Source organism: Manacus candei, unplaced genomic scaffold (assembly GCF_025592945.1).
Source record: "Manacus candei isolate 608988 ecotype Guabito, Panama unplaced genomic scaffold, ASM2559294v1 h1tg000008l, whole genome shotgun sequence".
Classification (NCBI taxonomy): Eukaryota; Metazoa; Chordata; class Aves; order Passeriformes; family Pipridae; genus Manacus; species Manacus candei.
Genome location: NW_026138056.1, coordinates 28,003,284 through 28,023,418, shown reverse-complemented (window position 1 = coordinate 28,023,418; position 20,135 = coordinate 28,003,284). Strand labels below are relative to the sequence as shown.

Sequence of the window (20,135 nt, the reverse complement as noted above, 5' to 3'; positions counted from 1 at the left end):
TCACTTCATAGGTCTGAGTCCAGAAAACACTTTGCAAATGTAAACTTCTGTATATTCTATAAGAAAACAATTATCTACTGTTCTTGAAAAACAAAATCTTGTGTTTTGCATAACACCTATTTCAACAAATTAAAGACATAATTTTACTTAGTTATTTGCCTCATAGATTGGAACTGCTGTACAATCACATAGCAAAAAAATAGGCTTTATGAGAGTTTAGAATTCTTATGAAGAATTTAGAATACTTATAGAAATATTTTGTATACATACCTAACATATTGTGTATGTGTACTGTTGGATGAGTTATGGTGTATAAATAGACAGGAAATTTGACTTTAAGGTTCCACAGGTGAGGACAAAGATTTGCTGTTTGTTGATTCCCCCTCCACACAATGAATTTGTTCTGAGTCTTTTTTTCCACTTGCATCAAAATACCCACAAATGTGTTCAGATTGTCTCTGAACAGCACTGTGTGTTGCATTTCCTGCATTTCAGCTGAGCAGTGAGTGTGTCACCAAAAGAAATGTGGCTTTTTCTGCTATTCCCCTCTTGCCTTCAAACTTGTTGATAGAGTTCAACTATTATCTTGAGCAGCATTTAAGTTTACCTTCCAAACACTATGTGAATTCCATGCATAAAACTAAGTTGGGTAAGTTGATCTCTGTGAGACAGGGAAGGACCAGCAGGAGTAGCTGTGTGGGCTGACCCAACATATGGTGCCATCAATATAGTTTTACATGGACCATCACAAGAGCGGAATTAGACAGTATGCAGACTCATGCAGGGTGTTGTCTGGACATTTAATTTTCGTACTGTCATTTGTAAATGTATATCTATCTATCAGGGACAGAAGAGAGAAAGAAAGGAAGGAAGCTAACAAGGGTTCCCAATTCAAACCACACTTTATTCTTAGTGAAAAACTTCATATTTTGCCTAGGACTGATTTCACATGGTGGGCTAGAAGTGCAAGGGCAATTTCCAAGGAGATGTAGCTCCTCCTCTTTTAATAATTTCTTTTTGACAAAGCTTACAAATTTTCACATTTATCTACAAATTTTGTTTGTTCCTGAACTTTCTACCACCAGAACAGCAAAAGCCGTGCTCACCAGACAGCTCATCGAAATTGTTTCCAATTACAGCTGCAATAATTGTCAATTTATCTTTTTTGTTCAGTTGTCCCAAATCCTTTTATACAGGCTCAATTCAAGGAAGTTGAGCAGGACTGGAGAATAGAGACCAGTATATTCAATCTCCATTTTTTTTGCAGTTGACCATCTTCTTGTTAAGAATTTTAAAACTCCTCTTTCATGAAACCTTTTGTACATGAAGCTGTTTTCCCTGTGCAATGTTTGAATGCAGGTCCTAGATAAGCTTTTAGGTTTTGCACAGAAGTTTGAAGTGACAAAGACAATAGGAAGGGTTCAAACAGCAGCAGAAGAAAAATCTTTTCCTTGTTTTTATTATATGTCTGCTACTATGTTCCAAATATTTAATTTATGGACATTTTTTATCCTCAATATTATTTTTTACTGTTTTGTGTCATAAACAACTAAACCAATTAAATAGTACTGAGTGAAAAGATACTTCAGAATTTAACAAAAGGGGAATAAAGTTTCATTCTCTTGTGTATGTGTTTCTTTCCGCTTTAAAAATATAACAGAAATACATGGCCAGGATCTTCCCAACTCTCTCATTCTGCAAAAAAGAAAACTGTGTATAGACCATCTTCCAGGCTTTTCTAAAAATTGGATCTATTATAGTAAACATAGTCTATATCTCAAGGAAAAGTTTACTTTGAAAATCTTGTTGCCGCCGTCATCTACACCAGTGTCTTTCTTACCCTCCCACTTCTCTTCTGTTGGAAACCAAACAGTGGCCAGATGGAGTGAAGTGTTCAGGTTCTATAACAATACCAAATTAAAATACAGTTTGGGCTTTCAAGGGGCTTTGGAAAGTACCCTTGAATCTCAGAACAGTCCTAAGATATAGTTACAAGCTAGTGACTCAGCTGTATGGAGTGGATTGCCTGATGCTGTCAGATATCAGACATCTTTTTCAATGCTGGAGGAGGAAAAATGTCTCTGTTCCTTCCTCCTCTGCCTGAAACTCAAGCATCTAAGCCCCAACCAACATGACTGCTTTATTTACAAAACCCAGATAAATTCTCCAAGAATATAAGTGGGATTGTCTTGTGATCTACCTATGTTTAGGAAAGAAAACCAATGAAACTTAAACATTCATCAAATTTCTAAATGAAACTGCAAAGCAATAGTAAAGATGGAGGAATTGTAAGATTTATTTTTTGCCAACTAATATTACAAATAAATACTTTACACTAAAAAAAATACAGAAGGACTTGAGTGACTAAAATCCACCCTTTTAAAGAAAATTTGTATCCCATAATGTGCTATATATAACATGTCTAACAAGTTTTTTTTCAAGTCTAGCTAAATCCTTTTCCATTTTTTAAAATTTTTTGTTTGTTTGTTTTGTTGGGGTTTTTTTGTTGGAGAATAAAAAACTTTCTAAAACTGAAATATTTTCAAAAGGTGTCAAACATGAGGATTCTGAAAAGTACTTCATAGCACGGGTCCCAAAGCAAGATACACAGATTCTATGGTCACTTTTGAAAATCTTGGCAATCTAATTTTAAAATTTTAATCTAATTTCCTGTGCTTATTTATAGAACGGAGCAAGCTAAGCCCTTTGTTGAACTGCAGCCATCCTGTGAGTTTATGTTATCAGTTATAAAAACGTACCCTGCCCCAATTTCACAAGTCCTTAATTACTCATCTCCTCCCACAGAAACCATTAGCAAGTGATACATGATATGTATTTCTTAAAATATAATATGAAATGCAAAGCAAAGTGTCAGGCTGTTCAGAAGCTATGCATATTTTGGTGACTCAGAACAATGCACAACAGTATAAGGAGATTAATAAAATTAAGAGTTCATTTTCATTCCCAGTTCCAATTTGACTTATTTAAATGCTGGGCTGTCCTAAGGTTAAAAATAAGCTCTTCTAGTTTTAAGCTTTTAAGTTGTAGCTTTAATCCTTTGTCTCATTTGAATTTGATAGACTGCATTCAAAGTAGATACGTTATATTCATTATTTATTCCTTTATTTTGTTAAATCCCAAATCTTTGTTCGCAAAGCCTAGCCATGATGATGATTTTGTTAAATGTTACCCATTGCAAACCAAAAAGGTCAGCAAAATGCAGTTTGACAACTTTCCACTGGTTATTGAAATATATTTTCCACATGACCACAAAAAATGTCAAAATTTTGTTTTAATTTTTCAACTCAATATTTCCTCACAGAAAATTAATCTGGTAGCAAGTATTTTTAAGGAGTCCATCAGACTGAGAGCCATACTGCATTTGTTGCAGGAAAACAAACATGTTGTGTATATTTAAAAAAGGGAGATATGTGATCTAGCTAATTACAGGCATAGTAATCTTACCTCATGGAGATTTTAGAACAAATCTGGATCAAAGTATACTTAGTTATATAAATCAAAAGTGAAAAAAAATGCTAGGTAGGTTCAGCAAAAGCCAATCATGTGGGGTAATTATACCTTTCTTGGCTAAATTAACAGGTTTTCTAGGCAAAGAAAATGTAGTAGATAAAATATATCTGGACATCAGATTTTCTGATTTACAAAGTAACTTCTGTAGAAAATTGTTTATTAAGTTAGTGAAGCTAGACTAGTGCAAGGGTTGTGATATGAGTAAGAAAAGAGTGGAGGTGATACTGTTTGTGGAAACTCTTAGTATGAAAAATAAAAGTTCCAATGATAATAAATTAACACAGAAGACGTCTCAGCTGTCAGACAGAGCAAAATGGACAACTGAACATGGGAGTAAAAGAGCTGGGATGACATACAACAGTAGCAAGTGGGAGGTTTAGGACAAATAACAAGACTTTGGTGCTTACAGAGTGGAAATAATAGAGGAAGAAGATACAAATTTGTACTATTAATCAGTCACATAAAATATGTGAACAAGTAGTGTGAAGAGGGTATTGAAATGACAAATATGAAGTTGTGGCAAGTAACATATTTGCAGTATGGAAAAGAAAGTAGTATTCCTATTGTAGAAGACATTGGTGAGATCTCAAATACTATTTAACATTTCTGCCATTCATTTACCAGAAAGATGTGTGAGAATGAAAAGAAGCATAAAGAAGTGGAAAATATTTGCCTACAGAAAAGAAATAGTATGTTAAGCTGTATCTGTCACATGCAGAATAGCTCACTTTCCTCAGCTCCTGTGATGACCTTATAGTCTTGTAACTGTGTTAGAGCTTTGAGCTGGTATAGTCAACCTCTGACGAAAGTATATTCTGTTAGAAAAGCTTGCCTAGGAAAAAGAATGTAGAATGTGTAGGCAAAAAAAGTGTTCCTTGCAAAGGTGGTCTTTAGACTGGAAGTCTAATCTTTCCTTTCCCTGCAATCTTGCAAGTCTGTGAAAAAAGTTCCTTCAAGGAATGATTAAGAATGCATAAAATTAAGCTACTGCTCCAAACTGGCTGAACTTGATAAAGTTGATATTTCTGTGTAGTGTTTTTTTAGTTTGCAGTATTCAGACACACATGTATGTTTAACGTAAATGACTAGGAGAACTTTGGAACACTGAAAATTATGGTTCTTGATGGAAGTTTCTGGTCTATTTTACTGTCTAGCTACTTGGGGAATTCAGGCACTAGAGACATAGAAACAGACAGCTTTTTTTTAGAAGATGAACTGTGTCAAGTTGTTTTATCAGCACACTCATGTATAGTAAACCCATGAACTGATTCATGGATGGACTGTATGAAATGTGAGCTGTTGGAACCAAGGGAATGGAATTTCTCCCAGAAGAAGAGGGAAGAATGGAATTTCTCTCAGAAGAAGAGGGAAGATGAGCTGATCTCCCATTGTAACCTACACCAAAGTGAAAAATGTGAAGCTGCATGTAGAAGTTAAGGACCATATACACTCAGATCAACCACACCAACTTATATTCCCACCTTCTAAAGAACTTATATCCAAGTGAAACTCTACCAGCATTTTGAATTAATAAAGTGTATTATAGATTTTTTTTCTGTGCAATTAATTGGATTAAATAGTATATTATTGCCTTGAAAATTTTTATTTCTTCAACCAAACTGTCATTCTTTCTTACACAATTTTTTAGGAAACAATTTATGGTGCAGATTTCATCAACAGAATTTCAGTTTAACAAAATCTACTGAGTGTTAACAGTCTCAGGAAATAACTGAGATCACTAGCTTGAAGTGTTTTATTTTACAGCATGTTTTTATCAGGATATATATCAAAAACAAATAATCCTCAGGCCAAAACTTTTTTATACTCTGGAGCTTCTTCCCCCATGAATCCATGAGAGATTTGCCTTGATAGCTTCTATTAACACAAGTGGGAGTTGCAAGCCAATCCCCTATGCATTGTTTGAAGAACTTATCTCAAAGCATTGCCCAAAGCAAATTTTTATGATAGTTTAGCACCCCTGGGAACAGGGATTTATAATGGCAACAACTGAAAAAGACCCTAATCTATAGTTTAGTGATGGGAATAAGAGTACTGCTATACGTTTTCAGTTATTATGCTGCTGAACTTGAACTCCAAATTGTTTCCTTCTTGAAGAAATATTTGAAGTAGTTTTATTGAAATAACTATTATAATGCTTTAAAGTTTCTGAAGTATTTTAATATTGTCTCAGATTTCAACCTTTCTTTCCATTCCTCAGTCAAACCACGCAATATTTAACAACATGCATTATTAACAGAAACTATATAAAGCCCTTGAAAACCACCATGTAAAGCAACACTCTTGTATGTATAACTTTAAAATAATGTTTTCCTAATATCTATACATTTCATCTATTACTATTTGCTGTGATAAAGGATCTAACTTGTTCTTTGGGTAATCATCTCTGTTTTAAAAACTTCCAAAGGAAATAAGAAATAAGACTTAAGCTAAATGGCATGATTAATGCTCTGCAAATAATCTTGTCGATATTATATATTGACAATTATATAATATCAAGGCTGATAATAGCATATAAAATTAGAATTCTATTTAAATTTGATATTTTTAAAAATCTTTTGCCAAGGTAAATGTTTACTGTTTTGTAATTTTATAATTTTTGCTAGGTTTGAAAAATACTAATGAAAACAAAGGAAAGTTTCAAAAGTTAATGAAAGGAGTGAGAGGTTGATACTAGGTTTTTCCTGGCCATGTTTTTGAATCTTATGGAGAGAAAAAAACTTTCTTAAAATATATAATGGTGAAGTATTTTGTTTTCCATATGAAGTAAGAATTTTTATTTATAAAGGCAGGTTTTGAAGAACCTTGAAAAAAATTGTCAAATTTTGGTCTAGTTTAATTCTCTTTGATCCCACATAGCATCATGTGTAGCCTAAGTAATGTACTTTCACTAAAGTGAATCCTTTTACTCAAAGTCAAAGAATCACAAAGTGGCTGAGGATGGAAGGGACCTCTGCAAGTCATCTGGTCCAACGCCCCTGCTCAAGCAGGGCCTCCTAAAGCTGGTTTCCCAGGACCACGTCCAGACCACTTTTGAATATCTCCAAGGAGGGAGATTCCACAACTCCCAGGACAACCTGTGCCCATGGTCAGTCACACTCACAGTGAAAAAAATGTTTTCTGATGTTCAGACAGAGCTTTCTGCATTTCAGTCTGTTCCCTTGCCTCTGTCACTGGGCCACTGAAAAAACCATGGCTGTCCCTTTTGTACCTTCCCTTCAGGTATTTATAGGCATTCATAAGACCATCCTGAGGCTTCTACCAGGCTGAACAGTCCCAGCTCTCTCAGCCTTTCCTCATAGGAGAGATACTTCAGTCTCTTACCATATTTCTGGCCTTTCATTGAACTTTCACCTATATGTCCATGTCTCGCCTATACTAGGGAACACAGAACTGGGCACAGTTCTCCAGGTGTGGCCTCACCAGTGTTGAGAAGGGAAAGATCACATCCCTTGATCTGCTGAAAACACTCTTCCTAATGCAGCCCAGGATACCACTAGCCTTCTTTGCCACCACAGCACATTACAGCTCATACAGGAACCTCAGGTCCTCTTCTGCAAAGCTGCTTTCCACACGGTTGCCACCCAGCAGATACCAGGTCATGGCATTGTTGTTCCCCAGGCCTTTGTGTTTCCCCTTCTGAAACTTCACGAGATTCCTGTCAGCCCATTTCTCTAGTCTGCTGAGGTCCCTCCAGATGGCTGCACAAACCCTCTGATGTATAAACCACTCCTCACTGTTTTGTGTCATCAGCAAACTTACCCCATCATTCAAATCATTTCATGTTATTTAAAATGTTCTATCTTTTTTCATTGTCTCCAAGCATTTTTCTGTCTTTCTCTCCATCTTTTACTAGCTCTTTGGTGCTCCCAACAACAGGAATTATTGTTCTGAGCTCCATACAATTCAGCCGTGCTGGCTGGTATACTCAGAAATCAAAGTGAACCTAAACTGTGTAAGGAGCAATGGAAAATCTTAAGTGAGGAAGAAATTCAATCTCAAATGTCATACTGCAGTGGCAGAGAAAGGTGTAATGGAAAGACTAAGTCAGCAGCCAGTTCATTAATTGCTGTCGGCTCTGTGTATTCACACATAATACTCCAAACTGCACTATCCTTGTTGATATCTCTACATAAGGTGTAGAAAACAGTAGAAACATTTCATCATCAGGTATTGGGACCTTAAGAATTAAAAGTTTGGGTTAGAACTGTGTTTGCTTGTATTAATGAATTTTGTACACCACTCAGATGGAAGCAAAGTTATAACATTGTCTCTGAACCAGTTCGAGTGGAACATAGATTTAATATGAAAACAAATTATGAAATTGTGTACTCTCCTCATAAAAATATATTGGGATGAATCCAAGACTTATCAAATCTGTCGCAGTTACTGTACAGAGATTAATTTGTATTGTTTGTCTGGAATCAAGTTTTAACTGGATTCAGGAAAGATAAGATCATGCAGGTATAAACTAATTTGGTCCACTATTTTGAAATGTAAATTTTGTAAGAATTGAATGTCTAAAAATATCTGGAATAAGTGAACTCCATTAATGTATTGTTCAATTAGCTTCCACTTGTGGGAATATTGATACAGCTGACGTGCTATTTCCTGACAGTCTTTATTGTTCTTAAATGATTTTAACCTGGCTTACTTATCTGTGCAAGAAGGTTGTATTTTGAACAATGGTAAAAGCCAAGTGGTTAGTTTGGGGTTTTCTTCAATGAATTACTCCCTGACTTCTTTGTCAAACTATTAGCTTTTGATGTGTGAGCTCTATGTCCTCTAACATAGTCATAATATGCCTTGTCTTCATCCTAAACACAGATATCTGTACATCAAAATTCCCATCCCTACTTCATATAATATTAACTTGCAAAGCTTAATCTTTCCAACAAATTTCTAACAGGTTCCAGGGATTTTCCTTAATAATAACCATACTCTTTTTTTCTCTCCTTCTAACAGTCAGATGAATGATTCAAAATGTTTTCTCTGAATGAAGATGACCAGTCTCCTTATCTGTGAGTTCTTGTACCCATACAAAGTGTGCTACACACATCCTTTTTTGCTGTTTTGTATTTGTCTGAAATGGATTATAGCAGTTTCATTTTTCTTGGTATCTACATTAAAGTAGTATACTACATAAATAGAAAAATCACATTGACCCTGAATATATTTGCAACACTATTTCATATTATGGACATATTCAGATTTCATTTACACTGGCCTCCACCTAGGCAAGCTGCTCATGAAGGGAATAAATTGAGAATGAAACACAGATCACTGTAATGAAAATCAATGTTAAATATATCCCATACTTTCTAGGAATAAAAAGCAAACAGGTTGCTGTCTGTTTTGAATAGCTGCATAAAAATGTTGTACACAAAATAATCTGTCATGAGTTTTCTGCATTCAGAATAAATATTTCTGAATTGTTTTAAACATTGTTCCATTATTTCTTGTACAAGTAGAATTCCAGCTTATTTATTAAAACCTGAGGGGCCATCACATGATAGGTTGTAATCAATAAAACTTATGCCAACTGATGTTATTCGGTATGTCAAGTCATATTGCTACAGGATGTTACAAAGCACTAACTTGTTTGCAGTGTTCTTTTCTACCTTCTTAGCTATGACTCAGGAATTGTTTCTCATAACTATACCAACAAGGAAAAAAAACCAAATTCTATTCCGTTCATTTCTAACAAAAGACAAAAACACACTAACAAAAGCAATAGAAAATTCTGCTCTAAAGCACCGTTACTGCATTGCCTCAGATGCATTACACAAACTAAATAAATTACTTTCTGGTAAAAAACTTGCATGATCACTCGGTCACATCAGCATGTTGCCAAACCTGACTAATCTAAGCAAACAAAGCAACCAACCAATCAACCCACAAATTATATTTGACATCATCAGATCATCTGAAACAGTACAGCATTCATCCAGATTAGCTTGGTGTACATATTTTAAGGAATAACCTAGATTTTATATATAAGATTTTTTTTCTCTGCATTGCGGAGGTTAGGGAAGAGAAGACTCTTTGGAAGGCAAAAGATACAAGAACAGAATCATCAATGTGATGTTTTATGGTAGATATTCACAAGGGAATGATGAGGCCAAGGTAAGTACTGTCCTTAAAATGCACTACTACCAGTTCTATGACTCTTCAGGGATCAGCTGTTTAAAGCTGGTTTTGTTAATCTAATATGTATTTACATATATCCAGAGACAGGACAGGATTTCTGTTGCCATTTGTTTTTTGACAACTGGTCTGCTATTTAGTTCTCATACATTCTTTCATTAATGTCTTGGACATCTCAGGAAAAGAAGACAAGACACCAGGAATGTGGTTTAAGTAGGCCGTGACTTCATAAATAACACATCTGGGAACCATCTGGCAATGACTCGTCCAGTGCAGGTCATACTTCCTTTGTAATCCATACCACGTGGTGGCAAACTGCCATCAGCTCTCCCCCCTGCTAATATGGCCTTAGCATCACTCCTGAGACCCATGGGCCCCCTTCCCCTTAAAAGGACTGAAAATAAAGGGGCTGTATCCCAACTCGAATGTAGCCCCAACTTTCTTTCTAGTCCTCTGTTCCCTTCTCACTGCTGTTTACATTTTATCATGAAGTCAAATCCTTAGTCAATAATTGCCTTCACTGGAAATTTGCTGCAGTGAGGCAACAACTTTTCTACCCTGGCCAAATTCTCACATTGTCAATAATTGCTTCCATTAGAGCGGATAACATCATATTCCTTTTCAAGTAAGAAATTTGAATAGAACACTTGAAAATATTGAAAGCACACTTCAAATGAATAGTTACCTGATTTTTCTCTTCAGTTAATTTATAAATCAGCCAAATTCCTCCTGTGATCACCTAAACTTTCTGGTGTGGTGTCCTGAAATCAGTCATTTTACTGTAATATGATCAGGCTGTACTTATGACCTCTTTTCCTAATCTAAATTCTGCCATTATTTTTCCCTCTGTTTGTTTTATCGTTATTTATCTTGATCCATTCATATGGCCTCTCCCTCATTCTGAATGAATCAGAGTTATGCCTCTCTGGTTGGGCTAATGCTTACCTGAAAGGTAACTGATGAACTTCCAGAAAAACTACATTCCTGATGCAAGCCAAATGCACACAGTTAGCCAGAGAAGTCTGACATATTCTGAAAAATAGGCTGAACATGGATATTACTGAAAATGTCCCCTCCATACTCATGTGTCAACTCAGATATTATCTGTCACAGCCACAGTCTTCCATGTTCCTACTGCCATGTCTGCTTCAGATGCTTTAATATCCATGTGAAATGAAGAAGAACCCAGTTTATTAAGGCAATGGCTGTAGAACATGTTCTCTGACAGACATGAAATTAAATATTTTTTATGATTTAACTGCCTTCCATGAGAAGCAACAGTAGCATGGTATCAGTTGACCTCTATCCTTGTCACATCTGAATAGTTTCATTGAAGAACTCTTATGTTATTATAATACAGAAATTTATTTCCTCACCTTTATTTTTTAAGACAATATTCTAAGAAACATAGGAATTGTAAGATGCAAGGGCAGCTTTTCTTCATTTTTTTCAAATGCCTGAATTCCAGATAAGTCAAGGATCTACCTGAATTGCATTTGGCCAATTCTTCAGAAACTGTGCAACTGTGCCACCCTCAGACTTACTTAAATCTCTCATAAAGTTTCTCTTAAGCTGATACATTCCTAAAATAATGATGATCAATACTAATGCAAAAGAAAACAATGACAGATTGCCTTGTATTCCTAACAAATAAAGACAAAAAATGGAAATTTGTAAAATTTTAGGACAGATTTCTCCACTTAGGAAAGAAGAATGAAATCATTCATGCTTACACACTTCTAGATGTTTTGCATGTTGACAAAATTTCTAGCAGAAATCAAGCTTTGAGAAGCCAACTGTACATAAATAGGCTCCTTGCTGGCAAATTCTCCCAATCTCTATCTCTTTCCCTCTTTGATTGATTTGAAAAATATTTATCTTGTTTTTCACTAATTGTAAAAATCAAATTACTACCACTTATGTAAATTTGAAACTTTACTTGCTTCATAATATATCAAGCTATGTTAAATGGCTGTTATGGCTGGCTGTAGACCTACTCTCCCACTTTAAGTATGGGGGAAAAAAAGATAAATCAGGACCTCTCCAAAGCTAAGTACCCTGTTTCTTGTTTCATCCTTAAGAAGAAAAGGGGTCTGCTCATTACTTAAAACACAGCTGATGAGAAAGTATCAATTTCAAAGTGACTTCCCAAAATTTTAAAGGCACTGTATCTCTAGTTTATATTTTTAATACTGTAGTTATCTTTATGATCTTAACAATACTGTTTTAGTGAGAAATTAACCTAGTCTCCAGCTGAACTAACTAAATACAGCAGTGAATAGAGAGGGCAATTCACTATTTCTCATTTGTTGACAGTATCCCAAACTCACTAGTGAAAAGAATATGAAGGTAGCAAACTCTTGTCCTCTTATGAACTCTTAAGTTGAAGGGAAGTTCACTATGGTGATTGCTGTCATAAAACCTTGAACTTTAGCCAGTCCACATATATTGATCCATATTCATGCACTTTTATAACCTGCATATCTCTCGGTTTGATCTGCTGAAACAACCTGGACTTTTCAATAAAAGGTGGATTTAGACAGAAATCTACTTAATAACGTTCTAGCTCATCAGTGCATGGAGCACGGTGCAGAATAAAAGAGCAGTGAGTTAGACTCCTAGCCCCTGAGTAATGATGGGAGACATCACAGTCTCTCAAACTTAGTGCTACTGGTATGACTGACAGATGTTAGCAGACCTCTAATCCTTTGGACACACGATAGCAGATAAACACACCACAAGTGTCATATGTTCCCTGCCTTCTTACAGCAGCTTCTAGGACTAGTCAGGTACTGAGAGAGAGATCTCTAGAGTTATAGCTGCATATGTATATATATACAAGTAGAATGTCCTCGAGCAAAGCCACTCTGTGTATGAACAGGAGCCAAGAAACCAAACCCTCTGTTTCACCAGTCACCTTCTCCTGTCTTCTGCATGCTTGAGGAGAAGCTGAGGGTCCAAAGAGAAAGCGAGTTGAAAAGAAATGATATATAAAAATTGAAGTTTCTGTTGGCCCGGACTGCTTTTAGAGCCTCTGAAAGATGTGGAATGGGTTCTCTAGATGGACAGTGCACAAGACATCTGCTACAATGCAAGCTTTAAAAAAAACCAAACCTCTATTGTTTTGATTCAGAAGCTTTCTCTTGTTCATAGAGCTTTGTATAATCATATCAATGTGCTTTGAGTTGCAAACTGAGGAGAAGAGCAATAATTAAGAGGGTATACCAAGTACGTCTGCCTTAAGCAAAAGTAATTTGCAATGCTGAATTAATGTATTCTTTGTCTATCAGTGATATTTGGTGCCACATTTGCTTCTGTTATTGTTTTGGGCATATTTATTTATTCTGACTTATTCTGTCTCCCCTGAGTGTGTTATTTCCCCAGTCTCACTTTCTCTTTTTTTCCTGAATAAATGCAAAAATAAATATGCCAGGAGAATGCCTCTCTGTGATACCCTACACAAAATCAAAAGCATTTTTTATTGCTATTTACTAGTAACTCATAAAACACATACATATCTTTTGACAGAGCCAACTGTTCTCTGAGATGTAAATTATTTTTTAAATAATTTTATTTCAGTATCATTATTTTCCTCCTAATTTTATCTATTTCAAGCTTCTTGTCCAGTATTGTTGCAATAAGCTTTCTCATGATTCCAATAGATGCAACTATTATGAGATCAGTTTAATTTTTTTGAGGGCACTGTTTTAGGTATTACTTTGCCTAAACCTGTCTCCTGAAGATCTTTCCACCTCACAGATTGGCAAAGGCTAAATCTGCAATGGGATTCAGGTGTTGAACTACAGGCTATTGTGACATTTTCAGTATCCTACCACCATCCTGTTTCCCAGTGTAAGGCATGAGGTGAGTTGTGTTCTTAGCAGTTGACTCAAAGCATCCAAAAGTGAGTGGAGAGCCCTCCGCTTTAAGCTAAGGATATACACTGGTTGCATACACCATGTCCCTCACGTTAACTGAGTGTGGATTTAAACTGCAATAAAGTGCTTCCTTCCACTCCGGAGTCACATCTGGAAACCCTTTCCTGAATGAGGCACCTATACCAAGACAATAATTTCCTGAAAAATAAAATCTATGGGGAGATTTTGGTTCCATTAAACCCAGCTGCCTAGTGGTTAAAGCATATCTGACCACTTTAACTGCATGAAAGGATGTAGGTGATCTATGTTTAACTGTCTTTCCATGCCCCAGTCAGACCATAATCCTGCCTGTTGGGATAGTACACTAGCCATGAGAGTACAGTAGATTTTGGGAAAAAAATCCTAGTTGCTTTTAAAACCTTTTTGTATAAACTACTTACACATTCACTTGGAGAAAGGAGTAGGAGCTGGATTTCCCTGGTGAGTGATTTAACCACCAGGCATTCTAACTCCCTCTCTGGCCTAATGAATATTTCATATTTTATTCTGTGGAACAACATATTATGCAATCATTCAATTAAGCACTGTCTCATAATGCATATGCACAAGGTGTTATTCATGAATAACACCACTGAAGCTGAGAGGCTTGTTTTGTAAAATAAAAAATGCTGTTCTTCATTATTAAGCATCACATCTTTATCGTTCTGCTGTTGAAAGCAGAGCTCACGTTTGAAAACAGTGTATCAACCAGCCATTACTGAAAATATCACTAACTCCCAATTAATTTCCAAACCAGAATGTAGGGGTTTGGAGAAAAACAATCATGGTCTTTCTCCATCGCCTAAAGCACCCTCACCTCTCTTTAAAGATACAGCCAGCTTCAAGGAGAGGGAAGACACGAACTATGGTCCAGAGAGCAGAAATACAGAAATTACAAAAGACAGAAATGAATGAGAAAAGAAGAACAAAGAAAAACTGAAATTTCAGGGCCGAGAAAACCATGTCTTACAAATGACTTTTTTTTTAAATTTTTCTCTGAACTGAAAAGAGAATTAAGAAGTTGATGCCATTGCCTCATCCTCAGGAAAAAAGTCAAAGTAAGGGAAAGAGGAGAGGAAGATCTCAAGAAGGTACCTTATCTGGCAAAACTGTTTGCTATTTTTCAGGAACTTAGCTTGCTCTGCTTCCAAAGACCACAGGTGAAGACTGGAGAAGTCTATGAAGAAGAAACTACTTGAATAGTTGGCTTAACAAGAGTCAGAAACAGAAAATTTTGAGACCCTGATTTAAATCATCATACTAGAAAATTTTTACTTCTGTGTAAAGCTTGTACAATGTTTCTTAAAACACATTTAGTGTAATCTGCAAAGATTTAACCAGTCTTTTAATGGTATTCTGAAATGGATTGAAATGTACTGGAATCTGTCACAGATGGGTGGCTGGAGTAGCCATTCCATTCGGTTAGCTGGAATTCCATTTGGGTAGCTGAAGATACCTGCTAAACCTCATAAACAGCCCCAGTGCTCATGGAGCTTCCTCTAGGTCACAAACTTCTCTGAATATAAATGTGCATAGTAAGGTCTTGCGAGTCTGCCATATGACAGGAGAGAAAAATGTCAGGTTTGAGTTGTGCTAAGAAGCCATATTATAGTTTGATTTGTGCTTAAGGGAGAGACAAGGGGAGAGGAGACAGTGATGGGGACAGTAAGTGGGATCAATCTGTCCTTTAGGTCCTTTGTTAAGGTAACATAAGGTTGTGCATAAATATCTTCTTCTAGTGACAGAGCTATTAAAGGGCTTGATTCCCTATTACAGGAGCTCTTATGCTTCCAGGAGTGGGATTTGTGTGTACAGGAACTTAAAGAAGAGCTATGTTTATGTGTTTTCCATTACTCTTTTGTTTAGGAGGTAATTAAGTCTTTAAACTTTCAAATAAACATATGTTCATATGCAATTTTGACCCTGTAGAAAATAGAAAAATTATGACAGTAACATCAGTCAATTGCAATCATGAGTGTTTGCCATTCAGTACCACGAAGAGATGAGAAGACAGGATAGACAAATGCTTATAAGCTCAGTTATGGTTGCACAAAGATACAAAACTATCATTTTAAAGTCAGTTTTCTTTATATTTTAGTTGTATTGTATTACTAAATACTGGCATGAAATCAAGATCCTTGCTTTTTACATTTCCATTCTGCCCACTTTAAGTATACTAATTCGCTTTTTCAAGTTTTAAAGTATTCTAACCTTTTGTTGTCCTCTTTCAAAAATAGTCTGCTATAAAAAGTTCATATTGATCCTCTGCATTAATCCTTGATGAGAAGTCCTGCATTGAGCTAGTTTGGCCAAATTTCCTTTCCAAATTAAGTTACTCAAGGTCAAAACTACTACTGTTCAAGCCATTCTCTTCAAGCATCAAGTACAAAGCTAAACTTTCAAGACTTGTGAACTTGGAGTAGAAGTGCTATTATTCCATAAGTTCCCAAGTCTTTGTGCATTTCAGTTTTCACAAAAGTTATGCACTTGAGCAACAGAGAACTAAAACCCCACAATTCTATAATGAGAACTAAAACCCCCATGACTTTATTACATCAGTCAGTATTTTCCGAAAGCTTTAGAGAATACATTATCTTCTGAGGTAGTTTTGCAGCCTACAAATGGCAAAATTTGAAAATTGCTGATATTATCAGTGATCATATAGAATCCATAAACACATTTCAGATTGTATTCAAGAGCATCACAAGTTTTGCTGTACACTTAAAAATGAATCCTATTTATGGGTTTCAATTAGAGTACTTCAGAAAGTGACCAAAACTGAAAAATCCACACAGTGCCTTGAACAATTTCATGAATTTTTATACCCATGGCTGTAGGCACTTCATGCAGGTGAGATTTAGTGCTAAATTTATCAAGTCAAAGGAAATCTTTTCCTCGCTGCATTGGTTAGGATCTTCCTCTGTAATCAGTCAGTAGTCAAGTCTCACATAATTCTGCACTGTATTTCTGGGAGGCGTCACTGTTTACTAAGTGATGCTATTCACTTTTAATGTGCAAGGTCTGTGGACACTTGAGCAAGGCTGAGAAATCCACAAGGTATCTAGTTCGGCAATAAATTATATTTAGGGGCCTAATTTAAGAATGTTATTTTATATTAATTAGCCTTTTAAGTTCATTTAAGGCCCTTAAAATTCACACAGACAGTGGGGCCTCTGTTTCATAATTATCTTTATAAAAGTATTCTGGCTATAAAAATAAACAAAACCAGAATCAGAAAGAGTGAAGATTATAATCTCCTTTCAGTATGTGTATTTAAAAGCATCAATGTTCACTCTTTTTTCCTCCAAAAAATGAGTTAATTTGCAATTAATAATTTACTACTAACTTTACTGTGTGTTTAATTGTAAATATTTTATACCATCCTTTTAATGGAAATTTTTTTCTTGAACTTATTTTAAAGTGATTTTATGCTATACAATGAGATGGAAAAATCACTAGTTTTGGCTTTCCCTTTGTTCACTTTTTCAGCAGAACTCTGTTTTTTTATTGAAGTGTTGAATCACAGTAGAACCAAAACTTTTTCTGATTTTCAGGGGAAAAAAAATCCCTAGCCAGTATTTTAAACAAATTTAATTTCCAAATATCTTAAAAATACTATTTTTCATCCTTCTTCCTTTGATAGAATAGGAAAAAAACCTTTTTTCTTTGTATCTCATCCTGTCACCACCACTACTTGAGGTTAACATATTGTCTGTCTACTTTTAATAGAAACATTCCTCATGTATTCTAACAAATCACATATATCTGAATTCTACATACAAAGCTGTAATTCCATTGAGAGTTTGTAGTGACATTGATAAATGATGTCACCAGAACCCTTTGCTTGAATTACAATCTTAATTATGTACACCTGGGTTCTTATTATTTCTTATATTATTTCTGTCATAGCACTATCTTGTCCTATTCTTACTCTGATGCTAATTTGTTTTATCAGTAGCTAAGGCACTGCAGCTTAGCAAAGCCTGTCCACAGTGTTTAAATAACTGTAAATTTCTTCCTTGTTATTGCTGTTTTAAAAACAGAATTCAGCAGTAAACAACAAAGTCAATGAGGATGACGCAGATTTATGTAAAATTTTGGGGGCTTGTTTTTGTTTCCCATGGAGTTTTCTTAGGACTATCCAGCACTTCTGACTGCTTCTAGTTGCTTCATATCTCTTGAGAAAAGAAGAGCAAAAAGGTTTGGTTACTCAGTTATTTTTGTGGGAGAGGAATTCCCATATGGCTGAAAGTGGGAAACACTGTATTGTAAGCCTGAGAATGGGAAATGCAAGTTTCTTCTAGTTCTCATTCTCTTATTTTTTTTTTCTATATTCGCCTTGTGAACCTAATGAAGATTACTTTTGTCACAGAAAATATAAAAGACTCTGCTTTGAGTGCATGTGTGGCCAATGGAATCCCTTTTAAAAATGATCAATCAGGCTGTGACTTGCTTTGCTCTGGAAGCCCCTTGAAGAGACAAGCTTACAACAAAGGTGATTAAAAGCTCACAAATCCACTTTATCCTCCTAACATTTAAAAAATATGAAGAAAGCCTAGACTTTTAGGATATAACTTGTGCCTGTTCATTATGTTTATTTAACTTGAAGAATGTAGTTCCTATCTTGTACAATACAGTTACACACTTGCTAAAAGTTCAGAGCTATTTTTGAACTTAGTCTAGCCAGGCAAATGTATACATGAGCTGGGTCAGACTTGGAAAAGGAATTGGAAGATTTTGGTTCTTATAGCCATTTATTCCTCCTTCTTTCCCCCCCTCCCAAGTTTTCTCTTATTTCTATCTGTCAACAAAATATGAACTGCGTCCTCTAGAAAAATGTACATTTCTGCTTCCTTCATGGTCAGATTAGTTAGGACTGAATATTAACACTTGTCTTCCTACCCATCACTAATGATCACACATTCTTTTCTCTTTCTGCAATAGTAATCCTCAAAAGCATAAAACAATAAGAATGAAAACGCTCTGAATTTTGGACCATTCTACACTGGAGTATCAGGAGAAAAACAAAAATAAAGAGGTGCATGAACAGAAATCCAGACAACTCTATCATAAATATAATTCCTGTACCAAAGTTGTTTTAAATAAATTTTTACTTACCTTTTAGCTTAGTCAAGATGACTAGTATATTTATGGGCGTTATTTACTTGTATATGAACAATCACATATGCTCAACCCTACATTATAGAAACAATTAATTCTTAACTCTCTGCCATGGAAAATTTTTACTTATATTATTTCTCTTGCCAGTTATTACATTCATCTTTACAGTCTCAGATCTTTCTCATGAGATGCATAGGTCCAAATGAGACTTTGAACTTTTCCCATGCTGTTTCTTAAGCATTAGGTCTGTTCTGATGGCTCTTCCTGTTCCAGAAGTATATGACAAGTTCCTTCAGAAAAGATTCAGGCCTTCTTCCATTACCAGGAGAGACTCTAATTTTTACTGTTCCACAGCCTCTAAAATGTTAATTAGACTCTTATCAACTCTAGAGTTGTAATTCTGGACTCTGCGTATTTGTCCGTAAATCCAGCCTATGTCATTAATCATGACCTTCTGGAAACTGCACAAGCTATCACAACAGTGAAGAATACTGAAAACTCTAGGAAGGTGGTTCAAAAGCCAGCACTGTCAGGTCAGAGAAAATCTAAGCCTGCCTTTACATTTCTAACCCTTTATACACTTGGATCAGTTTTCAACAAACTTTTTCACACTTTGGAGGGATCTGCTTTTAAGGTCTTGGCATCCAAAGCTCACTTTGATTCCAGCCAAGGTTTGAATTGCATGCTAGTTGTTTTAAATATACACCAGCTAAATATGCACCAGTTTCTCATTCTGGTACACTTTACATTTTTGAGAGTGTATAACAAATCTTTTTCACTCCTTAGTTGATATATATGCATGTGTGCACACACGTGAGAATTTGCATAGATGCTCTTTGTGAATGCCCTTTTTTTGTCATTCTAAGGTCTGAGACATGTAAGTTATTACCTAAAACTTGGAGTCCACTCTGAAACACAATTCAAATAAATAACAAGATGAAGCACAGATACTGTTATAAGCTGCTGGAAAGATTTGAAAAAGGTAAACTCTTCCTGGTTTACTAGTTTTACTTTGGTCTTTCTGTGATCTTCAGTAAAAAAAGTGATAAACTAGGGAAAAAATATTGCTGGAAACTTAACATACATGGCGTACTAGGCAGAGCTTAATACACATAAGGTTCCATAAAAAGCAGTGAGACAATAAACCTAAGTTAAATACTTGGAGTCCAGACCTCTAAAGTTCCATTGAATCAGAAGTTTTACAGAATCTCATTGCTAACATACATTTCCACACTTGGTAAAAATTCAAGTACAAAACTGACTCACACTAGAGAGAAGAGGCAGGGGAACAGATTCCTGTGGCGAGGATCCAGTTCTGTGATTTTCCTATTAATTTTTGTTTGTGGAGATAAAAGAAGTTCCTATGTAATTAGAGAACCTAATGGGACAGCTTCCTTATCA

General features: G+C 35.5%; 1 protein-coding gene across 10 annotated transcripts in view; it reads left to right on the top strand.

The window, feature by feature from the left end:
• The window catches only part of PEX2 (peroxisomal biogenesis factor 2), a 55,125-nt gene extending 35,537 nt beyond the window's left edge, over positions 1-19,588 (top strand). For 4 of the 10 annotated variants that reach the window (XR_007902027.1, XR_007902040.1, XR_007902050.1 and 1 more), the window contains 3 exons: positions 8,515-8,570; positions 9,575-9,675; positions 14,741-19,588. Coding sequence is in view for 1 of the 10 variants with exons in the window: in XM_051775791.1 (XP_051631751.1) it covers positions 8,515-8,526 (12 nt within the window). In the remaining 9 variants the exon portion in view is untranslated. Of the gene's footprint in view, positions 1-8,514; positions 8,992-9,574; positions 9,676-9,875; positions 9,973-13,455; positions 13,561-14,740 lie in introns of those variants that run through there. The other 6 variants (XR_007902076.1, XR_007902061.1, XR_007902032.1 and 3 more) reach the window with 3 other exon arrangements.
• The last annotated feature ends 547 nt before the right edge of the window (positions 19,589-20,135 follow it).